Source organism: Vanacampus margaritifer, chromosome 17 (genome assembly GCF_051991255.1).
Source record: "Vanacampus margaritifer isolate UIUO_Vmar chromosome 17, RoL_Vmar_1.0, whole genome shotgun sequence".
Lineage (NCBI taxonomy): Eukaryota > Metazoa > Chordata > Actinopteri > Syngnathiformes > Syngnathidae > Vanacampus > Vanacampus margaritifer.
This window is the reverse complement of record NC_135448.1, coordinates 5136546-5164346: the sequence shown is the minus strand read 5'-3', so window position 1 is coordinate 5164346 and position 27801 is coordinate 5136546. Positions and strand designations below refer to the sequence as shown.

General features: G+C 39.3%; 1 protein-coding gene across 6 annotated transcripts in view; it reads right to left on the bottom strand.

The window, feature by feature from the left end:
* gabbr1b (gamma-aminobutyric acid (GABA) B receptor, 1b) overlaps positions 1-27801 on the bottom strand; it is a 305030-nt gene that overhangs the window by 187924 nt on the left and 89305 nt on the right. For 2 of the 6 annotated variants that reach the window (XM_077548509.1, XM_077548510.1), the window contains exons 3-7: positions 20955-21716; positions 18643-18707; positions 13531-13669; positions 13260-13445; positions 12713-12730 (exon numbers count right to left, since the gene is read on the bottom strand). In XM_077548509.1, coding sequence (XP_077404635.1) covers positions 12713-12730; positions 13260-13445; positions 13531-13669; positions 18643-18707; positions 20955-21036 — 490 coding nt within the window. In that variant the 5' untranslated portion in view covers positions 21037-21716. Of the gene's footprint in view, positions 1-12712; positions 12731-13259; positions 13446-13530; positions 13670-18642; positions 19251-20954; positions 21717-26799; positions 26841-27801 lie in introns of those variants that run through there. The other 4 variants (XM_077548507.1, XM_077548508.1, XM_077548513.1 and 1 more) reach the window with 3 other exon arrangements.

Here is a 27801-nt window from a genome sequence, read left to right as displayed (position 1 = left end):
CCCTAAAATTGAACCTTGTGGAATCCCAATAAGACAGCGGTGCAAAGTAGGACTTGGAACACCAACACACACATATAGTTCTGTCTGCCAAATCAAAAAGAATCCAAAGCACGACCACTTATGTCCACAACATATTGTAACTGAGCCAATAACCAATATTGTGGTCCAAAGTGTCAAACGGTGCAGTTAGGTCCAGCGGGACAATACACATTTTAGAGGCATTTCCTAGACAGGTGTCCCTGAATGCCTCCGTGAGCCTGAGATGTATCGTGGTGGAGGGGTTTGTGTATCTCAGTGATTCGAGGAGCCAAGTGTTCTGGAGCTTAATGCCACTGACAAAGTCACCCAGGGCAAACAGGTCCCAGGTCAGCAACCAAAAAAGTCCGCTTCTAACTACGGCAGTTTTTTTAATTAACGGCGGTTTTACTGAAAATGCACAAAACGGACATGCGACTTATGCTCGTTTCCATTTGTTCTTCTTTTGCGAATATTGAGAGGGGACTCCGCCGCTGTAGGTGGCGGTATACACTAAAGAGATGTGATCCACCAGTAATTTAAAAGAAGAAGAACAGGAAGCGACTGCGCCATGCAATGACGTCGTATGAGTTTGCTTTTGTAATTCTTGATAAACCGTAACATTTCTTTGCTGTTTTCCATCTAAAATATGTCAGAAAGGCTAGAGTTTGGTGGAGGACCCAAATGCAGGGAGCAAAAGCAGCCAGGCAAGGATGCAGTAAAAAAGGGAATTTAATTAAGAAAAAAGGCAAACAAGGTACTTGGCGAAAATAACAAAGTCAACAACTTGGTTCTGGTCAGCAAACATCTGGACGTCCCTAAAGCTTATGCACGTGTGTTGTTCGTTGACTTTAGCTCAGCGTTCAACACAATGCAGCCGCACCTGCTTTTGGGTAAACTGAAGGAGATGAATGTGAACCCGTACATCTCGAGGTGGTATCACTCCTTCCTGACACAGCGCACACAGCAAGTCAGGGTCAACAGCTCTCTCTCGGAACCCAGATTGATAAACACAGGCGCCCCACAGGGCTGCGTCAGCTCCCCGGTCCTCTTCACATTGTACACAAATGATTGTGTGACATCACACCCTGAGAACTTTATCATTAAGTTCTCTGATGACACAGCTATCGTCAGCTTGCTGCAGGCCGGCGGTAGCCCACTGGACTATTTCTCAGAAATAGAAAAATTTGTTCAGTGGTGTGACCGGAATCATCTTGTGCTCAATGTGGGGAAGACAGAGGAGGTGATATTTGATCCAAAAACTGTGGGTGACCACGGGCCAGTCGTCATTAAAGGCAATCACATCAGCCAGGTGGGTTCATACAGGTATCTGGGGGTCCACATTGACAACACACTCAGCTGGAGGATGAAGTCTCTGCTCCAAACTCCAACAGCGTCTCTATTTCCTACGCAGACTGAGGGTCTATAGAGTGGAGCAGAGGATCATGCTGTTGTTCTACCGGACTGCATTGGAAAGTATCATCAGATACGGCAATGCGGCCTGGTACGGCAACCTGACTGTGCAGTCAAGGTCACAGATTGCCGGTCTGGTGCGGACTGCCATGAAGATCATGGGGGTCGGGAATCATCCTTCCCTACAGATGCTTTATGAGCAGTCCGTCACCAGACTGGCACAGAAAATTGTTACTGACCCGACTCACATTCTGCATCATGAGTTCCAGCTACTGCCTTCCGGCAGGAGATTCAGGGCCCCCAGAACCAGGCTGAACCACTACAAGAACTCCTGCCGACATCCATCAAATTACTTAATAACCGACATTAACTAAGTGGTGCAATATATATATATATATATATATATATATAGGAGTGTGTGTGTATTATTTATTTTAATTATCTCTCTTTATTCCGTTGTTTTTCTCACTGTAAACTACTGCTGCACTTCTTATTTAATTTTGATTTTATCTCTTTCTATTCTGTTGTTTTTTCCTTACTGTAAACTGCAGCTGGACGGAGTCCAGGAAAAAGTTCCCCACGGGAAAATAAAAGTATATCGTATCGTATCGTATCGTATCGTATTGTAACAATATCCAAAAACGCAAGTCAAGGCAAAAACCAAACAGGAACACTGCAAAGCAAGGAAATGATGACGACGGGGCATGGCATGACATGGCATGGCATGGCATGGCATGGCATGGGTGTGACAGCAACAGTGATCCCACAAGGACTGACCAAAACCAGGGAACACACACTAACGAGACAACAAGACACACATGGGGCAAGACACAAGTGGCTGAGGGCACGGATTGGTTGACACCGGGATGACAAGCACAGGAGGACATGCTAAAACTTGACGAGACATTGACAAAGGGAGACACACTAGAAAACATGACCAATAAAACAAACCAAAACACAGACCATGGCAAAATAGCATTAATATTCACTTCTTTAATTAATTCCCCAAAATTTTATTTTAAGCCACTGCTTATTATCACAGTTTATTTTATTTATATCTAGGGGTGTGAATTGCCTAGTACCTGGCGATTCGATTCGTATCACGATTCATAGGTCACGATTCGATACCGATTAATCCCGATACGAATCTATAAATTGATTATTGAGATTTTCTTTTACTCAAATTTTGAAAATAGTAATGAGTAAACTTCTACATGTACACTGTAAGATTTGTATGAAAATGTATTTATTTATCTGAAAATTCAGGATTATAACTGAGCCACTGCATTTAACAAACAGGTTGCAGTCTGTTTCATGTTTGAACAGCACTGAAATAAAATATTAAGGCTTAATGTTCCATTAATATAACATTCTTCCATGCTTAATGTGTGAATCCTAACCCTAAGTAAGACGTTTTGTTGAATATTCCCATTAAAAAAATTATGTTTAAAAATCGATTCAGCCGCATATCGAATTGATTCGAGAATTGTGCGCTGTAATATCGCGATATATTGCTGAATCGATTTTTTCTAACACCCCTATTATATCCTATGTTTATTAATTTAAGCATAAAGGGCATGTAATAAACAAATATTAGAGACAGATAACACCAGGACATTTTTATCGTCCTCAGGTAATACTACACATAGAGCTTGGGGGCCCTCTGGTGGCTTGGGGGCCCTAGGCAGCCGCCGACTTGGCCTATAGCAAAAAACGACTATGAACCAACCAGTATTCCATCTTTGGCCACAATTCAACACAGAGTTCTAGTTAACTCATTCACTCCCAGACATTTTCACTGAAGCAACCCTCTTCGCTACCGGCGGTTTTACTGGATTTTGACCCACAGAATATTGTGTTCTATTGCTATAAAAACATGTAACTTCCAAAAGAAAGATTAGAGTATCTTCTTTCATCAGGAAAAAAATGTTTATTTCTATCTGTTTCCGTTTTGCAGCAATTGGCATTAGCATTAGAATATACTGTAGCTAAGTTTAATCATTATTCACAAATCTGTTTTAAACAGTGGGGAAAGAGCTTTTTGCAACATGGACCTGGCTGATCTCTTATACTCTGCTGCCACCTGTTGGCAGTTTTGTAAACAACTGCTATTGCTTTCACCATGCTCTTCAGTTCAGAGGCTACATCAAAGCCATCTGTATGCACTAGCATAAAAAAAACATAATTAAAAAAAAAAAATCATAATTATGTTTTGGGGACACTAGTAATATTTCAAATCGAACTTATTTATATGTTTTTGGGACCAAATTAGTTGAAAAAAGCGCAATTTTAAATAAAAACAAAAACATTTCTGTAATTAGTTTAAAACTGGCTTTTGGTGACCACTGAGGCTTTAGTGATCTAGCATTTTTTATGATCCCATCTGACATGAGAAATTGTTATAACTGTGCTCGCCACTATAATTTCTATCTAAAGGTGTTTTATAGCAACATAAAGAGAATTATCATCATAAGCACGTACTGCGTAAAATAATTAAAGTGCACTTTTGGTTTCATAATGAGATTGTGCTTCAGTCGCTCCTCTGACCACTGCTTGAGCATAAGAGGAGCTGCATGCTGTTTATTAGCACAAGGTTTGAGGACAGAGTGTCCCTGAAGTCATGGAGCAGAGCAGACACAGTTGGAGTCAGTATAATTTTAATGTATGTGCAGAGAGCTTTATTCCACTCTCATTCTGGAAGATCCACACAAAACTATTTCCTGAAAGATTTGGAACATAAGCCTCCTTCCTTTATTCACCTTGGACCTTTTGTGGTTTTACTGTTTTTGAATTTACTTATAGACATATAGATGTGATATAATCATGAGTGTTTAATAGAATACAGTGGAATAATGATTTTGTGAACTTTATTTTATCCTCTCACCCTCAAAGCTATTGAAGATAAGAATGTGCATGATGTTATCAGAGCCTTTTGTCATTGGAGTCTAAAAGTCTGGGGTTAGATCCTAATTGCATTTGTTCCCCCAGTCAAGAAGGGGAACTGTATGTAAATGTATGTTTACTAATAAGATTACACCTTTGTCCAACCTGGAATCAACATGTCTGTATGTAAACGTCTGCTTGCTAATAACATCACACATTTGTTCACTAGGAGTCGACATGTCTGTCCTTTAATCAACTTAGGAGGGGAAGAGGAACCTTTTATCTTTTGAGTACAAATGAGTCGATGTTCTGTAAATTGACACACACTTGGGGGCTGCACGTTGCATTCAGATGTGAGTGTCCTGACTGTGTCTTTAGAAGCTTCTAAATAAATTCTTGCAAGAAAACTTCTTCATCAGATCCTGAATACAATTATTTTGGACACGCAAAGATTAAACTTAATATAGTAGGTAAATATTCCTTCAACAGGTACTAAATCCAGATCCAGAAAGTTAAAATGTTTGGCTTTAGCCTCAGGTACTAGTTAGCTAGATCCCTAACTAGCTCCCATGGTGCTCGTTTACCTGCTAGGGAGCTAGGTAGCTAGCACCCATGGTGCTCGTTTACCTGCTAGGGAGCTAGCTAGCTAGGACTAGGGGCTAAAGCCAAACTGTGGCAGGGTTTTTACTTTCTGGACCTGGATTTGCCACCTCTGTTAATAACACACTGATGATGTCAATAAAACCACTCACTCAGGTGTATATTATTGTATGATATATACAATACACAACTGAGCAGTGACAGAAAAGGCTCAAAAGTACAGTCCCTGGCAAAAGTCTTGTTGCTTATCCATTTTGTAGAAACACAAGCTTATAACCTGACTTTTAATTAACCCATTGGTTTTGGAAATGGCTCATATAAAAGCTAAAACCCTCCCAAATGATGTTTAATATACAAAAATAAATTTGCTTCACTGAAGAAATTTTGATCATTTAATGAACACAGAAAGGTCAGATTTTGGCAAGACAAAAGTTTTGTCGCCTACAAAAAGTCATGTGAAAATGGAACAAATAATTGACTTCAAATACAAAAAAAAAGTTACATAACATCAGAGAATGAAGTAGTGGTGCTGTGAGATCCATATCTAATATCTTGTATGACTTCCATGAGCTTGAAGGACTGCATCCATGCGGTTCGGCAATGATTCATACAAGTAATCAGGAATAGCAAAGAAAGCAGTCTTACATGCCTCCCAGAGTTCATCAAGATTCTTTGGTTTGCTCTTCCATGCTTCCTCTTTCATTCTACCCCAGACATGCTCAATGATGTTCATGTCTGGCGACTGGGCTGGCCAGTCTTGGAGCACCTTGGTCTTCTTGGCCTTGAGGAACTTTGATGTAGAGATGGAGGTATGCGATGGAGCGCCATCCTGCTGCAAAATTTGACCCCTTTTGGGTGTATCTCGGATCCATGCGGGCTCCAGTAGGTCTTCTGCAATATTTGCGGTGGCTGTGATGTAATTCAACCGAAGATTCATCAGAGAAATCCACCTTCTGCCCAGAAAACAGTTAAGTTTGGTGGCGGAAAAATCATGGTCTGGGGTTACATCCAGTATGGGGCCTTCAAGAGATTTGCAGGGTGGAAGGCAATAGCAATAGCCTAAAATATCAAGACGTATTGGCTACCTCTTACATTCCCAACCATAAAAGGGGTCAAATTTTGCAGCAGGATGGCGCTCCATCGCATACTTCCATCTCTACATCAAAGTTCCTCAAGGCCAAGAAGATCAAGGTGCTCCAAGACTGGCCAGACATGAACATCATTGAGCATGTCTGGGGTAGAATGAAAGAGGAAGCATGGAAGAGCAAACCAAAGAATCTTGATGAACTCTGGGAGGCATGTAAGACTGCTTTCTTTGCTATTCCTGATTACTTGTATGAATCATTGCCGAACCGCATGGATGCAGTCCTTCAAGCTCATGGAAGTCATACAAGATATTAGATATGGATCTCACAGCACCACTACTTCATTTTCTGATGTTATGTAACTTTTTTTTGTATTTGAAGTCAATTATTTGTTCCATTTTCACATGACTTTTTGTAGGCGACAAAACTTTTGTCTTGCCAAAATCTGACCTTTCTGTGTTCATTAAATGATCAAAATTTCTTCAGTGAAGCAAATTTATTTTTGTATATTAAACATCATTTGGGAGGGTTTTAGCTTTTATATGAGCCATTTCCAAAACCAATGGGTTAATTAAAAGTCAGGTTATAACCTGGTGTTTCTACAAAATGGATAAGCAACAAGACTTTTGCCAGGGACTGTACAATATTTATACCAAACAGTATGGAGTGTCACAATAGTATATATTATCATAATCAGTATGTAAATGCCATTGATGCGGGTTTAACCTACTTGACATGTCAACGAGAAATCAAATCAATAAAAAACTATAGGCCTACTTCTAGTGATGGCAGTGCGACACTGAAGCTTCGATACAAGCATCAAACCCTGAACTACAATTCCATAGAACCACTGCTTCAAAGCTTCTTTTGGTGCGGAAAAAATCACGTGACATATGACGTCCGAAGCAGCGACTGATTTGTTGTCCGAATGAATCACATGCCTGGTTCGCGGTCCAATCACGTGATTCTCGATTCTGACAGGTGACAGGTTGAAACAGTTTTGAATTTGAGCGTCAACCCTTTATGACCGCTCTAAAAAATGTACTATTCGTGTGTTGTTGGTGCTGTTGAATTGTCATTGCCTTGCGTTGTTACATTTGGTCGTTCATGGAGCCAGCCAGGAAGAGAAGGTCGTTCTGAAATGTGGGAACACTTCAATCTGATCACTCCTGATAAGGTAGGTGTGCTGGCTGTTTAAAGTTATGTATATAGATCAGAATCAGAAAAAAACGTTAATTATCCCCGGGGGACAATTATTTATTGATTTATTTTTTCGAAGGGCATTTTTTTTTCGAGGCGCAAATTAAATAAAAAACGTTTTGACTTGGACAGGAATGGTACCCGAGTTACCCGAGTGGCAGGTGATAATTTTACCACTGAACAACCAACGTTTGGTTGTAAAGCTTATATAAATAGGCTTTACCTTTTTTACTTTCTTCAATTGATTTGACTTCAGCCAGGTGCATGTGTAGAAACAGTATATTTAATATGATTAGTGTACCCATTTGTGTACCCTCATCTGTTTCAGCTTGCAAAACAATTTTTATGCACGCCAGCATCGTCGGTCCCGTGCCAGCGAGTTTTCTCTAAATGTGGAGAAGTTGTGAGCAAAAAAAGAAACCGGCTCAATCCAAAAACAGTGGAAAAAATAATGTACCTCAATAAAAATCTTTGAGTGTCCCCCATGACCCCCTGTCAGTTACACAAGCACACCCAACCTATGCCATATTTTACCAGCACTTTCTCCTCAATAACAAAATACACACATTCATCAGTCTTTATTTGTCAATAGAACATGCTATTCGGTCTTAGTGTGAATCCATCAAAGAATTTTCAAAGCAAAGATGCTTTAAATCCACTGCAGCCTTGCAGTTTACAAGTAGAGGTCACTGTAACTGAAGCTTCGAGTAATGAACCTATTTTCAAAACAATTGGCTCAAGTGGTTCAGTGCTTCACAAAAGCTTCATTTGCCCATCACTACCTACTTCCTTTACACACATTGTGTTATTGTGTGGATGTAGCAGAGTGAAACAAATACAATAAGGTTCAATGCAAGAAAGACTACCGGTAGTAATTATTTCCATTTGTCAGGAGAAAATAAACAGGAAATGTAAGAAAGCAATGAGACAGTGGGATGAACGAGAAGAACAGAACAAAGACAAACAAGGATAATGGAATGACGTCATCTAAACTGACAGCCTAATCAACATGGATGAGACGCAGGTGTGGAACACCAGCAATAGCTGTGATCTTATTGGCTGAAACAGCTAGAAGGTGGGTCAAACGACCAATAAGCTTTTCAAACACAACAGAAATCAAACTTATGCTAGCTAAAATATTTAATTTTATGTTTAAAGTTACTTTGTGTCATTAAAAGGGAACTTAACTGTTAATGTCCTTCATATTCACTTCCCAATTCACGTTTGCATTGTCATTCACAATCTAATTGGTAGCAGGCAATTGTGTCGTCCGCACGGCCTGAGCATATGGGAAGAAACGTGCGCACAGGACAGCTATCTTGGGAAGAAGGCGGCTCGATCACTCATACCATTACAATCAATGGAGCACAGACGTTAAAATAACTGTAGTAACAGTAATAGCCTGAATATAGCCACATTAACGCTTTCACTGCCACTGACGTTTAAAGACGTCAAGTAAAAACCTACGGAGCGCTGCCAATGACGTCTAAAGACGTCATCCAATTTTTTATTTTTTTATTTTTTTTAAACGGGTGCCGGCAAGCCTTCCAGAGATGTGGTGAAAATTTCAATCAGGTTTTTTGAGCCTAATGACTATTTTTGGCCCCTAGAGGGCAGCGATGACTCTCTTTTGACAAGTTCGGGTGGGCGTCAGTAGAGGCGGAGCTAGAGCGTCGAGCAGGAGATGAGAATGTTAGACAAAGGAAAAATGGGGACCGGTTGTGGCAGCTCACGCCCGAGCCATTTTTTTCAAATTCGAAAAGCATCGACCAACGATAAAGAGCACATTGATGACGACGATGATCATCATCGATGATGATGATGACTCTGTAGTCGGAAAGCATTGACGCGGCAGTAGGAGACATGGGGGGGAGAGCTAAATGGCCGAGGAGGAGCACACGGAGAATGGCGCCCCGTTTGCTAGCAGCTGTACACTTACAAGACGAAAGGCATCGTCCAACGCTAAAAGAGCACATTGATGACGACGATGATCATCATCGATGATGATGATGGTGACTCCGAGCTTGATGGCGAAGTTGGAAGCGTTCACGCGGCGGCTATGACGACGTCATAAACGCGGAGCACAACCGAGCACGCTCAGGCGGACGTTCGATCGGACGACGGAGAGTGCCCGAGTCCAATGCATATTCATCGGAGGAGTGTGTACAGTCTGCTACTTGCTATTTATTCCCCGGAAAAAAAGTCCGTCAAGAAAGTGTAATGTTTGCACGCGAAACGGACAAATGCGAAAGTGAAAGTAAACTGTTGTACGAGTCCTGGCGTCTCCTTGCACGCAGGGGAGCGTTACAAAAAGAAAAACTGTATTTGAAACATCCACATAATTGTAAATAGTACCACAGTTGCACACATTTGTAAATAGTTTGCGAAATTGTTTTGTCAAATTGTTACACTGTTGAATGGAAATAAACATATTTTGTAAACTAAAAACACTTTTTCATTGTTGGTGAAAGCATTTTACAGAAGTAAAGCACTGTTTAGGTGTTTGTGACATCATTCATGGACAAAAAGAAGTGTACAATTCACTAGAGTGCATGAAATAACATCGTTTCACAAAAAGCTGTTTTTCTCCGTTTTTTGTTTCAAAACAGAGAATTTCGGTGAAAGTAACCATTTTCTATTGTTGATTACTGAAGAACGGAATAAGGTAGAAACAAACTTTTTTTTTCTGATGAAAGATGAGAGTCTTTCATTTGGTAGTATGTGTGTTTCCATAGTCCAAACACAACATTTTCTGTGGACCTTGAAAGATCAGTCAAAATGCTTAAATCGGCTGGCACTGGCGACATCCCGTTTCTGAAAACGTCTGGCAGTGAAAGAGTTAATAAACCAATCCGTTTTTAAATCTGTCAAGAATTTATGAAGAGTAAGTAAGTAAATCATCCAACTTACCACTACAGCACAGCGAACCAGAGCAGTCCCCTGTCCTAAGATGGCCGACCAATTGTGACGTTACCGATGACATCATAAGATATCTAGTGTTTATAGCTATGTTGACCGTAACTAGAACTGCTTCCTGCTTTTGCATCTAAGAATCATGGGAAATGTAGTTCTACTATACACTGCTGTCGCCACTCCCTGATCAGACAATGCTAGCTGAGCTTTCTAGTGGTATATTTCTAATGTTCAGAGGTTCAAATCCAGGTCCAAAAAGTAAAAACACTACCACAGTTTTGCTTTAGCCTCTGGTGCTCCCTAGCTAGCTCCCGAGCTAGCTCGCATGGTGATCGTTTACCTCTTAGGGATCTAGCTAGCGAGCACAAGGGACTAAAGGCAAACGCTGGCAGGGTTTTTACTTTTTGGACCTGGATTTGCCACCTCTGCTAATGTTACAGGCACGAGGTAAACAGCACAGCAAAAAAGCTTGGCTAATGGTGAGTACATTGACTTTTTTAGCGCTGTTGAATTGTCAACCAAGAATTAGTTAGTTAGTTACTCCCAATCCCTGTTGATGAAGATTGACTCACGATTAAATATGGTGCCATTTTTTTTTGCGTCCCATTTTTGATGTTGAAAATCTGGTTACCTTATCTTACGCCAGGTAAAGACAAGACCATTGGGCTATTTTTGTTGCCCCTTCTCGGCCAAGGTAGTCAAACTATGTGTATGTCTTCTTGTGAAATTGTATAACAATAACCTTCAGTCTGAGGTGCAATAGTAAATTTGTCCCAATATTAGGGTTAGTTAGAAATGGGTCAAGCTGACAATTTAACTATAAATATACTCAAAATTTACAACCAAAATTCTTCATGTGGGAAAGCAGACTACAGGTACAGGTGGCAAATCCAGGTCCGGAAAGTAAAAACCCTGCCACGGTTTGGCTAGCTAGCTAACTAACTCCCATGGTGCTCGTTTACCTGCTAGGGAGCTAACATTCGGGGCTAAAGCCACACTGTGGCAGGGTTTTTATTTTCTGGACCTGTATTTGCCACCTCTGACAGGTACTCATGAATAAATTAGTTCACTCCTGCCTTCAGTCCTCTTCAGTAACACTGTGACACCCGTGCACATCCAAGAGTGTTTGTTCTTCATCTTCATCTTTCTACCAAGGAGGACTTCGTTTCTAGAGCAATGGTGCGTCTGAAACCTCTCGTGGTACATAAAAGAATCACTGGCTTAAATGAAAATATGATTAACATTTAAAATATGAAATATAATCACCCATATTAGAATGAATCTTGTAGCTATGCACACAGTCTGTTTAATTTTTTTTTTTTTTAACTCCAGGACAGTACATTCTTTTCTTTTCATGTATATGCATTTTATTCTTTTTGAATACTTGGACCTACTATGCTACTGTATTTTTGTTGGTCAATATAGTACTTTTTGAGGTGGTACTTTGTGTAAAAACTTTGAGAACCGTTAGTTTAGTGTATGGTGTGTACTGTTGGGTCATTTTGAGACACTAATTTTCAGAGCATTACACCTCACATGGTGATTTTTATTTATTTATTTATTTAATTATTTGTAGGCCTCTCAGGTTAATATGCAAAAAAATCAACAAAAACATCAGTTAAGATGCAAGGAATAATCATGTGTCTACCCTGTGTATAATCTAAAATTTAAATCACACAATAGAAAAATGATCAAATGTAAATAGTTCAATGCTGTATTTTTCACAGTTTACTTCAGGTCAGTATTGCCCTAAAGTGAGATACATTTGTAATTTGAGCACATACCTGCAAACAAATATACTATGCACATAATTTCCGCTCAGTTATTTGCAGGATATAATGAAAAGCAGCCGAGCCGCCAGTTTCATGACCTATCTGCTGAATAATGACATTTGAGGTGTTGTGGCTCTGCCAACCAGTCATGAAAGATGGAAACACGAGTTGACCAGGATTTCATCTTTTTTAAAGAGTGCAACATTGCCCCTATGAGGTGCAAAGTAGTATTGTTGGTTGTGTTCCTCCACTGGTGATTGATGTCAATGTTATTTGATTGCAAGAGCCTATATCTGACTCTGATTTGTTTTAAAACCCTCTGCAGTGTCTTTTTATCACTGCAGTCCTGATATTAAAAATTTAACATCTTGAATACAAGCTATCACTGATTTTTATAACAATTTGCAATTTTTACTTTGCCTTGGAAAGAAAATTTGGACAAACCACATTGTTTATTGATTCATCAAACATTTTAGTGCAGAATCAAACAGTAGGCTACGTTCAAAAGCTCAAGATATTTTCCTCTGCTGCCCTTCAACAGGCAAAATATAAATTATTATCTCCTGCAATAGCTATTAAACACCACTTGGTGTCAGCATCTACAAACTGTGACCGGTACCCAGAAATTCAAAGCAGAATGTATGCCAACTGTTCATATTCCAACATTGTACAGTGTAGAGTAAGAGGGGCTTAACACCCTGACAGAGCAAGTACTAAAACTCCCAGAAGACAATATTAGGTGAAGTCAGCAGAGGCAAAGTTTTCAACACAGAGTTGTGTTTTAACTAGAAGGAAGCATGCAATAATACGACAGGAAGAAAAAGGTCCTACCTTTGAAATGTCTATCGTCTTCAGAGAAAAACAACAAGAAAATAGTAGTTAGATTTTTCATCGTTGAAATTATTAAAGTTAAAAATGAAAGACAACACAATCAAATCTTATGATTAAGTCCACCATCAGAGGTGGCAAATCCAGGTCCAGAAAGTAAAAACCCTGCAAGCTCCCTAGCTAGTTTCCCGGTACTCGGTTACCTGCTAGGGAGCTAGCTAGCTAGCTAGCACAAGGTGCTAAAGGCAAACTGTGGCAGGGTTTTTACTTTCTCGACCTGGATTTGCCACCTCTGAAAGTAAAATTCTGCCACAGTTTGGCTTTAGCTCCAGGTGCTAGCTAGCGAGCTTCCTAGCTAACTCCCCAGGTGCTCGGTTACCTGCTAGGGAGCTAGCTAGCACAAAGGGCTAAAGGCAAACTGTGGCAGGGTTGTTACTTTCTGGACCTGGATTTGCCACCTCTGAAAATTGTATTGTATATTTTACATGTGCTCAAAATTGACCCTGTGTGTAAATGGCTAAAAATAAAATCTTTCTTTTGTTGTGCTTACAGTGACACATGGGTTTGGGCGTGTCCCACTTGCCCAACTTATTGCACTGCGTTGAGTTTTGGCCCATCAAGATGAAGCCAGGGAGACAGCTGTAGTGCAGCACAGTTCCCTCCACTGGGAGCCCCGGTGGCCAAGAAGACACTCGACCATTTTCCAAAGATGTCCAAACTCGAGGACATAATAATACTGAAAGTGAAAAACACATCTAAGTCTGGATCACATTTTTTGGGAGCATTCACCAATATTTTATGTTGAGGAGCGTTACACTCACAGCATCTACTTTGTTGGTTGAGGTCGGTCCAGCTGCCACTCGGCAAACATTTCCTGACCTTGGGTCCCACAATCACACGGTTTCCCCTGCAGATGTACTCAATCTCATAGTCAACAGGGAGAACCTGCACACTTCGAATCTAGACATACAAAAACACAATTAAATGTGGCAGAAAAACGACACTGAAATAATCATGTGACATCCTCAACTAGTGGCCTTCGCGTTAAATAAAAATAATAATTCTCTAGGTCGTTGTCCATTAAAGTAGCCCTTACCCCAAACATATGCCACACTCTTTTAACTTTTCCTGCAACGGAATTGTCGAGATCTCTAGCTCCACTTTGTAATATCTACAATATGGCTCTGACTAGTCATAATTCAAGTTCAAGATACATTGCTGCTCAAAAGTTTGTGAACCCTGCAGGCATGGTCAGACTTTTTGTATAAAATATTAAAATAACCTTATTAAATGTTTTGTCATACCCAAATCTACAATGCTACAATGAGTTTTTTTTTCTTGGAATATTGCCCCCACCCTCAGCCATTCCCACACCATGTTAATACTTGGGCGGGCCGCCCAAGTAAACTGGCTGTCGCCCAAGAAGTTTTCAAGAGAATTTTACATATTTTAAAACTATAAGGCGCACTTAAATTTGTCTTATGTGTCCACCGAGTTCCTGAGACGTTTTCCTTCCAGCCAAGCTTCGGGGCTAATGTTGCTGCGCCAACGCACATTTCTGATTGGTGGTCTGGTTCACGCTTGTTTTTGGTTGGCTGCTGGCCTGTGTTGTGACTGCGGGGGACGGGGGTGGCGGCGGCAGCGAAGGCAGAAGAGAGTTGGCGCTGTATGTATTTGAATGTGGAGATGGAACGAGAAAGTGAATAAAAAGAGATCAAATGAAACGCCAAACTGCAGTGTGCCCTCCTGTCTCGCGCGGAAACTACTCGAACTCCGGCGGACCTCTGTAAATGGCATCATCTTAAAGTTGAGATATGCTTACAAGGCACAATTTAAACTGCAATCTATCAGTTATGCAGTTGTACATGGGAATAGAGCAGCCGCGAGATAATTCCACATCAATGAATCCATTGTTCGGAAGGTGAGGAAGCAAGAACATGTCACGGCTTGCCATCATTCTGGGAGGATCCAACTGCTGGAGAATAGTGATGGGCATGACAGTTCTTTTAAGTGAACTGAATCGTTAGAATCAGTTCATTAAAAAGAACCATTCAAAAGATTTGTTCATCGAATCGTTCGTCTACGCAACACCCCCCCTGCCAGCACGGACGTAAAAAAAAAAAAAAAAACACGCAATTAATGTTATGTTGCTATAATTGTTGTGTGTTTGTATATTTGAGTGGGTTTCTATCAAAAACAAAAGTACGTTCACTCACTGAATCATTCCTGAACCGGAATTGGCAACACGTTCACTCACTGACTAGTTCACTCGCTGATCCGTGTTGGCTAACGCCAATAGCATGGGAGTACGTTCGCCCGTGTCTGACGCTGGCTGCTGATAGGTCGTTGGCGAAGATAGACGACATGAGCGTGACTGAGCTCAAATCAACTGAGAAAAGAACAAATCACTTCAGGAAGTGATCCGTTCACTCACGTTCACTGAAAAGATTCGTTCTTTTTTAACGAAACGTACGTGAACGGCACAACACTACTGGAGAAGCATTGGAGCGATCCACTGCAGAGGCCACACCGTTGTGTGAATGGATTGTGAACACCTGTTAAAGTGCACGGCAACAAATAACGTGAGTACCGTGAGTTAAATAGTTGAATTATAAAGTACAACTGAACTCACTATTTTACTCCAGTTGCAGACACATGGTAGAATGCTTGTTACCGTATTTTAGCATACATGTGCCAAGTATGGTACGGTGCGCTCGTTTCGGAGCTGCAGTTACCTACAGTTAACCACCAGTAGCTCTGCGTGTTTGTCGGTCCATGTGTGTGTGTGTGCGCGCGCGCGCGTGTGTGTGTGCGTGCGTGCGCGTGCGTGCGCGTGCGTGGTGAGGACTTGTGGGAATTGGAAAAAACAAGGCCACTGTCAGTGCAAGATATGTATTGTAAAATGACAATGATTTTTTTAACTCAAATTATTTTTTTGATAAATATCAATCAGGTTTCAAATCTTATCACAATAACTTGGGTAGGACTAAATGGAACAGTCCTAACATGGTTCCGGTCCTACTTGGAGGAATGGAGTCATTGTGTGAACATTGCAAGTTTTAAATATGATCGAATGGTCATGACAAGTGGGGTCCCTCAAGGGTCAGTCCTTGGACCCCTTTTCTTCAGCCTTTCATCTCGCCAAAATTTCAATGTCTCCAAGTGACAGCAGTTCAATTAAGGCGCTCTGTCTAAAACAAATTAATAACTGGATGAACTAAAATTGTCTCCAAATGCTAAAACAGCACTGAGGTCATTCTTTTTGGTAATAAAGAAAATAGAATTGCTGTTAGTGACAGTGTTTAAAAATCTAAAGACTTTATAAATAAAACTGCCTTGCCTTGCCTAAAGACCTGAGGCTAGATACCACCAAGACCAGGGGGCTCATTTATAAAACTGTACTGTACGTGAAAACCTGCACAGAAAAGTACGTATGAACGAAACCCAAAACTCATGTACGCAGAAAAATGTTTTAGATTTATAAAACCATGCGTAGACACACATACATACATCTACACGCAATGCCACACGATCTCAACCGGTGTGCGCAGCTGATTCCACGCCGTTCCCCGCCCTAAATCTGCCCATTGCCCCCCATATTAGGCAATGCAAAACTAGTCATTAATGGGTTTGCGTATTCATAAGCAGCACTTGTCGACGAACAGCAAATCAAAACAATGGTCAGGGAAATGCAAGAAAACTTCACTATGACGTACATTGTGTATAATAAATGAAGACAAAGTAGTATTTATCTCCTTTTTTTTGGGGGGGGGGGGGGCTGTTCCGAAAAACTATGCGATCCATGGCTCAAATCCATGATCCGATTTGAACCGTGACTTTTGTGATCCGTTGCACCACTAATAAATACCAGCTTTGGCGCAGAAATGTTCGTACGTAGAGTTTTGGCCTCATTTTGATCGTACGCAAGCTTTATCAATGAGGCCCCAGATCACAGGCCGCGGCCACAGATCACCACGCATGGCGACTAAGGACCCCATGAGGCAAGGACACAACCCATCACAGCTCCCAGTGCAGAGGGCTCCATCAGCAGAAACACTCAATATAGTAAACTGATACATACTGATAAAAAAAAGATTAAATAATAAAATCACTGTAGACTAAAATGATTTAAAGCACACGTGGGGAGCCAATGCAGTGAGTTTAAAATCAGTGTAAAATGCTCCCACCTCTAGGACACACACTGCTGAATTATGTGGTAATTGTCAACCTAAAATACTCTGAAAGCAGGCCATTATGCTAATCAATTCAACTAATTATAAAAGCAGGCATTAGTGTCTCCGTGTTGGCCTGAGAGAGATTGGGGCAGACTCTGGCCATGTTCTACTGAAGACATTTAACATTTTCAATTTGATGTTTTACTGTTTTTGAATTTACTTATAGGCATATCAATGTGATATAATCATGAGTGTTTAAAAGCATACAGTGGGATGGTGATTTTGTGAACTTTATTTGATCTTTGTACCCTCAAATGCTGTTGGAGGGGCAATGTGCATGATGTTGTCAGAGTTTCTTGACACTTAGGTACTGAAGGTCTGGGGTCAGATTTTGATTACTTCTGTTCCCTCAATCAAGAAGGGGAACTGTATAAAGATGTCTGTTTACCATCAACCTTACACCTTTGTTCAATCTAGGAGATGACATGTCTGCCCTTTGTTCAATCAAGAGCCGGGAGGAGGAACCTTTTATCTGCTGAGTATAAATGAGTCGATGTTCTGTAAATTGTCACACACTTGGGATCATCACGTTGCATTCTGATGTGGTGTCCTGACTGTGTCTTTAGAGGCCTCTAAATAAATTCTTGCAAGAAAACTTCTTCATCAGATCCTGAATACAATTATTTTGGACACGCAAAGATTACACTTAATATAGTAATTTAATATTCCTTCACTACATGTGACAATCTATCTTTGTTACATTTTTAATGTAGGGAATAAAAGTGAGCGCTCAGGGTCTAAAATAAAAACTTGGTTTTTCACTTGTGATGAGGAATTTAAGGATTGTGTTTTTAATTTACTTAAAACTTTTAAGTGAATTACAAACACGAGAGGGAGAAACTTAAAAGTTTGGACCACAGGTGACTAAAACTTCAGTTTTCTTCTGGTTAATAGTGTATATAGTTATATTAGTGATACAATGTAGTGCTATTCAACTACAAGAAAAACTAAATAAAGCAGAAGAGTATAACTATTTAACATGATTGTTAAGGATTATATAATATTGCATTGGCGTGCAAACTATAGCCTGGGGGCCCGCCGTCCATTTTTAAGTGGCCTGCAGCATATCGTAAATATTACATTTGCTACTACTGAATTTGTTTTATATTAATATTATGTAATATTTTGTCTGGTTGTGGTTAGAATATAATTATGGAATTTGATTTAATAATTAATTTATCATTTAAATATTTTTTTTATTATTTAATTTATTTAATGCATTTTTATTTTTATTTAATTATTGTTTTTGATCATTTAATTACATTTTTCAGGATTATGTAATAATGTGTCTGGTTATGGTAGGAATATAATAATGGAATTTAATAATTTATTTTATCATTTAAACTATTTTTATTATTTAATTTAATTTATTTAATGCATTTAAATGTAATTAAATTATTGTTTTTGATCATTTAATTTAATTTGATTGTTCAGGATTATGTAATATTGTTTCTGGTTGTGGTTGGAGTATAATGTAATTATGGAATTATCTTCCTGACCCAGCCTGTACTTGGTTGATCTGTCACTTTCAGTTATGTAATAAATATGCGAATCAGTATTTTGTCCACTTCCAAGTGTATACACACTTTTCTTTCAAAGTGCATTAAACTGATAAAAATCTTTGTGTGTGTGTGTGCGTGCGTGTGTGCGCTGAGCTTTCTGCAGCCATAATCACAAATGGCAGTGACCATTAATCACCTGCTCCTGTGTAAGGCCTCTGTATCTTATACCACCATCTCTGGGGGGACGGATGATAGCGCAGCCTGGAAGAGAGATACACAATCAGGTGTAGCAATGCAATAAAAGGACTAACAATGTAAACGGGGTCCTCGGGTTACCTTCTCAACGTATGATGGTTTGTGGTTATTGTCACTTGCAGTGGGCAAGCCAACCACATGTGTAATGGTAAGGAATGGTTAAGTGTTTTACATACATACATTACATATGTTAGTGATCGAAAATGTGTTAGCTAGTCTTGAAAACAAATTCTAAGAATGTTTGTATCATAGCAACGGATCTCCATCTGAAACTGAGGACCCCGTGTACAGTTATATTAGTCAGGAGGAATCTGGACCATTCCTCTTTACAACAACAATGCCATGTTTTTATGGGGCAGGACAGATTTAACCAACATCTCCATTATTGACACATAGATTGGACTTAGCTTGTCCTAGCTTGACTCTGATTATGTCATGATTGGGGTCAGCTGTTCCTGTTTTCCCTTGCAGTTGCTGGTGAAACAGCTGGAGGGCGGATCCCGCCAAACACACCTGCTGCCCATTAGCTCATCAGGCCAAGATAAAAGCCTGGCAGAAACAGCGAGGAGTGTCGGGTTATTACTCCGTGACGCTACTCACCAGACCTGACTAGTAGCGCGTCTCCGTGGAGCTACGCCGTATCCCACACTACTCACTGTTTTATCCGCCCTCGGGCGTGATCTTGTGTTTCCTTGTTTTTGATTAAAACTAAGTTACCAGCATCCCTGCCGTGGCTGTCCTACCTTCCTGCATTTGGGTCCTCCACTCCGTGACCGTAACAGATTAGCTCTTAGAGTAGTCAGAAGCTTAGGGGTTGTGCGGTATTAGTTTAAGAAAAGTGTGTTTATTAATTGTTGTGACTTAAAATGTTTTAGGACCAAGCTATAGAGTAATTCAGGTCGTTCCAAATGGCTCGCATACTTTTTTCTACTGTACAATACAGTGCGGAGCCCAACCCAAGACACGCTTAAGACCGCCCCCTTATTTGAATAACATTTCAACCTGACAGTGTGTCTGCAGCATAAAATAAATAAATGTGAGAGCAGACCATTTTATTGATTGATTGATATTTATTTCTATTTATATATTTATTTATCTATTTATTTTGATATTTATTTGTATTTTTTTTGTCTCGTTTTTATTATTTGTTTTTTGTATTGATTGTTACTTTTATTTATTTAGGGATATATATTTGTTGTTTTTATTCCCATTTGTATTTAATTTTTGAATATATTTATATCCGTTTAAAAATATATATATTTAGTCATTTATTTTGTATTTTGGCAGTTTTGTTCCATATGTTAGCAGATCCATTGTAAATATTTAGTAATAGTACAGAAAAAAAACATACGTATAAATGTTTTTTCAAACTGCCTTAGTAATTAATGACACGGATGCCATTATGTCATTAAGGAGGACTGCATTACTGTGAACACTGCACCAATTCATCTGTCGATTTCACGATCCGTCTTTCACCGATGAATAAGAGCCCAAGTCTTAAACGTCGCCACCTGAAACAGCTTTGGATAGATAGTGATGGATGGATTTTTATTTATTATACTGAATAATATTTTGTGTAAATATTGAAATAGAAAAGAGCAATTCAATGGGTCAGACACATATGGGAGTTCAATTTTACTTTTCAATAAAACTTTATAACATGCTGCAAAATTGGAGTGTTAAAATTTCAGGGTTAAATTTTAAATTTAATTTAATTAAAAATAATAATAATAATAATTTAATTAAATAAAAAAATAATTGAATTGAATTTTAAACTTAGTAAGTAGTTGATCACCTAGTTCTAGATGAACTCTCTAGAGATATAATTAAGCTCCACCGTCACACCTGCACTTCTCCAGGTTTAGAGAGACGAGTCATCTCCATTTTACACCACCTCGTAACACATTGTCATGTTGATTAGATGTGTTATTTTGAAGTCAAAACATTGTTATTACTGCTGGAATTGTTAAATACATACACTACAAATATGGTGTGTGTTTTTTTTCTTTATATAAAATGTAGTAATATTGTATAGTGTGTTTAAATTGACACTATATTTCTTACTCCACCAGAGTTAAATATTTAGTTAAAGGTATGGTCCGAAGTTTTTCCGTTGCTGTTTGTAAACAAAGCATTCAAAACTGACACTTGAGGAAGCAGCCAACCAGGAACAATTAAGCGTGAAAACATCCCAACAATCAGGAGTGGGTGTTTGCACAGCGAAGTTTGTGTATACCAATGATAGTAACTTGCCTCCATAGCTTGGCTTGAAGCAAAACGTTGAGTCTCTGCCCAGAAACGTCCTGGACAGACCAAAACAAATCCTTCGGACCATCGTTTTGAGTGTTGAAAAGTACAACTCTAGATGGTGTCATAATTTAACACTATACGCAAGTGCAGTGTAAAATCAACACTGACCAGTATTGGCTAGAGTTGTTTTATCTCCATCTCTGTGCAAAACATTAACACTTTCAAAAGTGTTGTTTTAACTATATTTAGTTTGCTGTGTTAAATACTCTATAGGTGTTGAATTAACACTGCCGATTTTGCTCTGATTAGAGATAGACTCAAATGGGTTTTTTTCTGAGTTGATACTGATTGTTAGTAGTCATGGACGCCGATAACTGATATTAGGAGCCAATATTAATTTTCACTAAAAGGGAAAATATTGGCATAAAAAATAAATAAAGAATACACAAACTCCAGTTCTTATTTTTTCTTTTATTTTAAGCATATGTTTATTAAAAAAAAGTTTCGGGTTCATAAATTATTGGATTTAAAAAAAAATCTTAGCCAATAGACATCTTTGTTTTACAAATCTAACAAAAAAAAATCAGTAATCTTGCAGGGGCGGTAACATGTGTTCAAAAGTTAAATAAAAACATAAGTAAATAGCTCCCTATTTGCTACAGTAAAAGTTTGTAAACATTTAAAAAATATCTGAAGTATTAAAATTTCACTTATCTTAATTTTAATCAACGACAGAAGGTGCAGCGTTCCCAGGGTCAGAAGCATCTATAAAAAGTTAAATAATTAGTTCCTTGATTATTATTATTTTTTATTTCTTCAAAATGGCCGATGCCGATATTCATCAAAATGCTGAATATCGGCGCCGATAATCAGCCCATTCAATAATCGATAGACCGATTATCGAATGGGCTGATCATCGGCCTAGCTCTGATAAGTTCAAACACATTTTCCAAAAGAAAGAAAAAAGAAAGAGTAGTGTTTTAATGAACCAAAGGTGTGCTGTAGATCTACCACTAGATTGAGACTTCAGTTTTGTTTTCAGTAAACATTTAATCAGCACGTAATCAGATCGACACTAGTCTTGCTCATCACTCATGCAAGGTGCTTTTTCTCAAACAAGACCGTTTTCATTTGAGGTTCACTGCTGCCCTCAAAATTTATTTGAGAATCGAGCAAGGCTTTCACATAAAGCAATTGTGGTTTCAGTGGGATGAAAAGTGCAGTTAATGAAGCCATCTGGGACTTGACTTGCACAGAGACCAACACTGATTAAGACTGATACGATTCAGGGTGGAGATTAGGAGAAGAGAAACAGAGATTTGGAAAGTGCCAAAGGCATAAAAACAAGACTCATTTTCCAATTATTTCTGCATTAGGAGTCCATTATTTTACAGTCAATTATATTTTGATTATGGGATGCACAGTGATTAGATGTGACCTCAAGCACAAGACTCCCTCCTGTTCCTTAAAACAAATAAACTGATCGATATTTGAACATTATATTCGAAACGCAAAAATCAACCCATTTTGCCACTTGCTGCCGTGAAAGCTTAACACTTTTTCCCCTAGTGGTATGTAGCATTTACATCATCCTGTGTGCAATTTATTGAGTACAGCATTATGTACTGAAAGCTATCTACAGTATATGGATTTGATGTTGGGATAAACTTTGATGAAGATTTGATTCTAGGAGTGGAGAATGTGAAACTGAAACTGTTTGTAGTCGGACCACACAGGTCGACATTGGTTGCATTGGGTCCCCGTCCACACGAAAGCCAGTTTCAATGTATCCTCACAAATTTCTTACAGTTTAAGCCGTTTGTTCACATGACGGCGTGGTTTCGGAGCTTGAAACCGATCACTTTTGAAACAGGGCTCCAGAGTGGAAAGATTTCAATACTGAAACTGTACACATCCGTCTGGACACCATATGCAGGATACTCATCCAGGGATGACGTAATGGTCGCAGCTCGATGACGACGAATTGTCACACATTGATGTTTTTTGTTTTAATTTTTTTATTTAGTATTTTTATTATTTTATTCTCTGTTTTTCGGGAGAGCTCAGTATTGTTCATTCGGTAATTTTACCGATTTGACATGTCATCATCATTGCTCTCTCTCTTTTTTTCTCTTATTTTTTTTAAATTAATTTTGAATTTGTATGTGAGTGAGTATGTGTGTGTGTGTGTGTGCATGCGTGTGAGTGTGTACTCATTAGTTCACCTAAAACCTATTAAAAATCCCATACCGTTCACTTAAACCAAATGCTTCAGAATCCAGCTATAGTCGTGAGGTTGTCAGGAGACCCGAAGAAGGATCAAAGAAAAAAAAAGAAAGTGAAATCCAGCACCGACCAGACATTACCTACTACCCACCGGGTTACCAACCAGAGTCTTTCATCAACCCCAGAAACATCTCAATTCCAACAAATTAGGGAGACCTCAAGAGAGCAAAGGAGAGACTGAGGAAAGGAAGGAAGGACAGATGAAGCAGAGTGAGATCCACAGACACCAGCCTCCACCGATTCAACAACCAGAGGAAGAAGCAGATTCTGTTTGAGTTTCGATAGATGCTGGTGTGGTGGATCTGGCATGCATGAAAATCTCCACCAAAGAGGAGAGCCGTCGAACCCTGCCAGGACAGAGCAAGCGAGACCCGGGCCATGGATGGAGCCCCCGACCCAGAGGGGGTGGAAGATGGACAGGGGAGGGGGAAGGGGGTGGGGGGTTAGGAGATAACAAGAAGGGCAAGGGGCAGCGGCAGGGCCGCAGAGAGAGGGGGAGAGGAGGAGGAAGGGTGACGAGGGAGAAGGACAGGGAGGCGGAGGACGGGCGGGGAGAAGGCACATTGATGACGTATGCGCCAATTCTCGCGTGGCTGCGCGCGAACCGTCAGTCTGTCAACAACAAAGCCGTGTTGGAGTCACTTTGCGCAGCCTCCTTAGCTTGCTTATGCTTTTGCAGCAAAATATTTTGCTTCTTTATTCCCACGTATAACAAGTGGTGTTGTACTTGAATCACCCGCCATTGTCACTTCTCCTGTATTTGTCTTTTTCATGTTGTTTTGATACATGCAAAGCCATGTTTGCTCTGTAGATTGCAATAAAGTTAAAAAAGTGTCATTCTTCTTCACAGATTCTTCTTCTATGCTTTCCGTTAACTCCCTGTGGCTGTGCTACAGCGCCACTCCAGACTTGACATAAACATTAGTCCTACTGTCTTCAGCGTCATCTTTTGGACACACTCAAGTCTTGAAATGCTTCTGTGTGTACGAGATTTGTTTGAGGAACGAAGCCGGCTTTGCTTCTGTCTGGACGGGGCCTCAGTTTTTGATCCTTTGGTATTTACCTATAGCAAACTTACTCCAGCCCGGTGTTGTCACTCTGACCTCGCTTCCGCATTTTAGCTAACTGGATTGAATGCGTTCTGTCACATGTCCACATGATGCACAAGTTATTTTTTAATAGGAAACTAAATGAATTAATTAGAAATTGAATTGGAAATTAGAGCGGTATTTTTGCCACTGTGGCGGTTATCAATCATATAAATCAGTCATACCAGCAAGTATTTTTTAACATCTCCATAAAAATAAAAATAAACTTTATAAACGCAAAATTGTGAATTACATGGAGCATGACACTTTGCGCCACTGAGCCAATCGGTGCACATGATATTAGCTGCGTTTCTATTACAGTTTTTTGCAAAAATAAAAGCAATATTGTACTATTTCGATAAAGTACAATTTCGACTTCCATTGAAGAGCGTTTCGCTTCTGAGGCACAATTCTCGTAGTGTCCCATCTCACGGGATCTCGCAGTTCTGTAGGAGGTGCTCATGATGTTTACGGAAGACAGACACCCGGAGTTGTTAATATTACTTTAAAAACATCTCTCATCCCTCATCGGGCAGGTTCGGCCATTTGGTTTTGGTGTGTGTGCACGCGCTTATAAATCGTTATGGTGCCGACAGATGGATTTCAATGACGACGTGTGCCGTATGTCGCTCGTTTGCTCATTGCCAGGGGCAACGGCCATTTCTCATGCGACGATATGGGATGTGCGTTGAACGGCGGCATATTGGCTCCATAACTGAATCGCTTTCTGCTTAAACAGACTTGCTATCCCCTCCGGAGGCAGCTCCGACACGAAAGCGAGAGGCCTCGTACTTCCTACTTCCTTTGCTCCGTGAACCGGCGGGGGTCACATGACTACAGGGAATGCGCAGTGTTTCCATTACACTTTTGCGAAATACTATTTCGACAAGTCTCAAAAATCACCTCATGAGAGCGTAAAAACTTTTTTGCGATATTTGTCTTGTTTTTTTCTAAAATCATGTGTTTCTATTACCAGCTTGGTTTTGCGCAAAACTGAGGGTAATGGAAATGCACCCCATGACATAACATGGCCGTCACTGCTGTTATTATGCTTTTTTTGTCCAAAACAGTATTAATCTAAAAATAAAAATTTCCCAAAGTATAACATAACAAAAAAAGATTTAACACTCGTTCTTAGTCCCACATTCTAAAGTGATGAATGGATGCTTGAATGGATAGATGGATGGATAGAGCCTCACCGATGCTGTTGTGATTGCGTTAGTCATGCATGGAATTAGCTGTCATGCTTGTGCTGTAGCTTTCATTTTGGCTCTTATTGTGATCTGAAGACAGCTAGCTCGATAAATTTCGCCTTGCATTCCAACTGAAATGAGCTGTAGAAACTGTCACAAACACTGAAGCCATTTACTTAGTGAAAAGAAAAAAGCAGAGAGAAACAGCACATAAAATATATATATATATATATATATATATCTTGAGCTTTCAAGTCAATATATATTGGCACTTACTCATTCAAATCCAAAAACGTATAAATACGTTTTTTAATACTTTGTCCTTCACTCCCAAAAATGTATTTATACGGGTTTTTTTTATGATTTTTATATGCTAGAGCATACAGAAGGCTTTGATACAGTTTGTGACATGAAGGGGTCACTTAAAGCAATGGTAGTTATTACAAAAAACGGCCAGCAGGTATAAGAGATCAGCTAGTGCTATGTTGCAACAAGCTGTTTTCCCCACTGTTTTCAACCAGTTTGTGAATAATGATGAAACTTAGCTATATTCTAATGCTAACTGCTGCAAAACTGAAACAGATACAAGTATTTAAAAAAAAATCTGATGAAAGAAGAGACTCTAATCTTTCTTTTGATAGGTTTCATATTTTTATAGCAATAAACCAGAATATACTGTGGGCTTTACAAAATCAGTCAAAAAGGTTGCTTCAGTGAAAATGGCTGGGAGTGAATGAGTTAATAATCATATTCAACAGTATTAAAGACTTAACAGTTGATGTTAAGTCAAATGTGGAGAAGCAAGCGCAATACAAGCCCAACCTAGGAGGCACCTTCAGTGTGCTAAACCTGAGCAGCCTTTTAATAAAACTGATTTCTGTGGGAGGCAGAGGCAGAAATAAAGATGCCACCAGAGGGGGGAGAAATATGCCAGAAGAATGGGAACAGACTCTTTGATGAAGAGGTCAGTCAAGCTTTGATGGAGATGGGAAGTGACCTTGATGCACACCCCTCGCCGCCTTATTTCCTACTATAGGCATCACTAATCCATTTAAGCACAGGGAAAATCAATCAATCCGGAAGCATGCACCAACGAGCTGTACGCTGACATTTCTTGTCATGGACTGACTGCAAAGCACAGTTTCATTGAAATCCCGTCACAAGCATTTTCTATCTGCCAATCCCCTGTTTTGCCTTTCTCGGGGATAATCCATTTACAATCTGCCATTCCATACAGGTTCAAGCACACCCTAAATGCTAAACATCCACTTCATTACTCACCAGAGGCCAGGAAAGACCACTGGACGTGACTCCCATTGTAAATACCGCCACCCACCCACAACGCTATCACCACAAAGAGGAAATGGCAGCTTTCTAATCTGACAGCAGGTTTATGTGTATATGACACGGATCGGACAGCTGCCTGTGGGCATTAGCGCCGCATCAGTGGCTTCACTCCGATTGAAAAGCCTCATAATAATGAGCATGATGAGTTTACAGCTGATATCCATTAGCTTCTCCATTTCCCGTAAGGTGCAGGTTCGTTTCATAATGCCGGGATTTCTATTTTCTACAGAGGTGGTTAATGGCCCTTGACCACAACGATTTGGAGGACCAAAACTGCCAAAATTTAAAATAAATAAATGACTAAATAAATAAATAAAAGTGACAATAAAAACAGATCTAAAAAGTATCATTAAAAAAATCAATACAAAAAAATATATAAATGGAAATAAAAACAACAAAATATATCCATAAATAAATTACAAAAAAATAAATGGAAATGGAAATAAAAACTATAAAACAACGAGATATATATATATATTGTTATTGTTTTTATTTCCATTTAATTTTTGAATTATATTTTTTACATCTGTTTTTGTTTTCACTTTCATTCATTAATTTATTTTTGTGTTTATTTTGACATTTATTTTTATTTTTTGAGTCTTGTTTTTAATTGTTGCATTTATTTGTACTTTTATTATGTATGGCCTTTTCATATATACATATATATATTTAGGGAATATATATTTCCATTTATATTTTTTGTATTAAATTTTTGGATTGTATTTTTTATATCAGTTTTTATTTTCACTTTTATTCATCATTTATTTAGTCATTTATTTTATTTATTTTTATTTTGGCAGTTTTGGTCTGCCATAGACGAGTCTCAGGAGTAGTCAGACAAGCTTCATGCAAGAGGATGACTGATGTAACAGATGGAAAGGTCCAGAGACCTGACACTGGAATGCTACGCAGGAACTAAATCATGCACATCAAGAG